The sequence below is a fragment of the Buceros rhinoceros genome, unplaced genomic scaffold (assembly GCF_000710305.1).
Source record: "Buceros rhinoceros silvestris isolate BGI_N320 unplaced genomic scaffold, ASM71030v1 scaffold21743, whole genome shotgun sequence".
Lineage (NCBI taxonomy): Eukaryota > Metazoa > Chordata > Aves > Bucerotiformes > Bucerotidae > Buceros > Buceros rhinoceros.
In genome coordinates this window covers 3459-3689 of record NW_010405625.1, presented here as the reverse complement: position 1 = coordinate 3689, position 231 = coordinate 3459, and the positions used below count along the sequence as shown (strand labels likewise).

General features: G+C 60.6%; 1 protein-coding gene across 1 annotated transcript in view; it reads left to right on the top strand.

Annotated features, from left to right (window-relative positions):
* Window positions 1-4: 4 nt before the first annotated feature.
* The window catches only part of LOC104491397 (transmembrane emp24 domain-containing protein 3-like), a gene marked incomplete at its 5' end in the record, with an annotated part of 1187 nt that continues 960 nt past the window's right edge, over window positions 5-231 (top strand). Inside the window, one exon of the mRNA XM_010133812.1 lies at window positions 5-148. Within this exon, the coding sequence (XP_010132114.1) occupies window positions 5-148 (144 nt within the window). The remainder of the gene's footprint in view (window positions 149-231) is intronic.

The window sequence follows — 231 nt, the reverse complement described above, 5'->3', positions numbered from 1 at the left end:
CCGCACCGAGGTCAAGGGCGTCTACACCTTCTGCTTCAGCAATGAGTTCTCCACCTTCTCCCACAAAACCATCTACTTCGACTTCCAGGTGGGCGATGAGCCACCCATCCTGCCCGACATGAGCAACCGCGTCACCGCCCTGACGCAGGTGGGTCACCACGTGCTGCCACAGGAGGAAGGTCCTGGCACAATCCCAAACAACCCACGGGATGGCAGTTGGGTGCTCCTCCC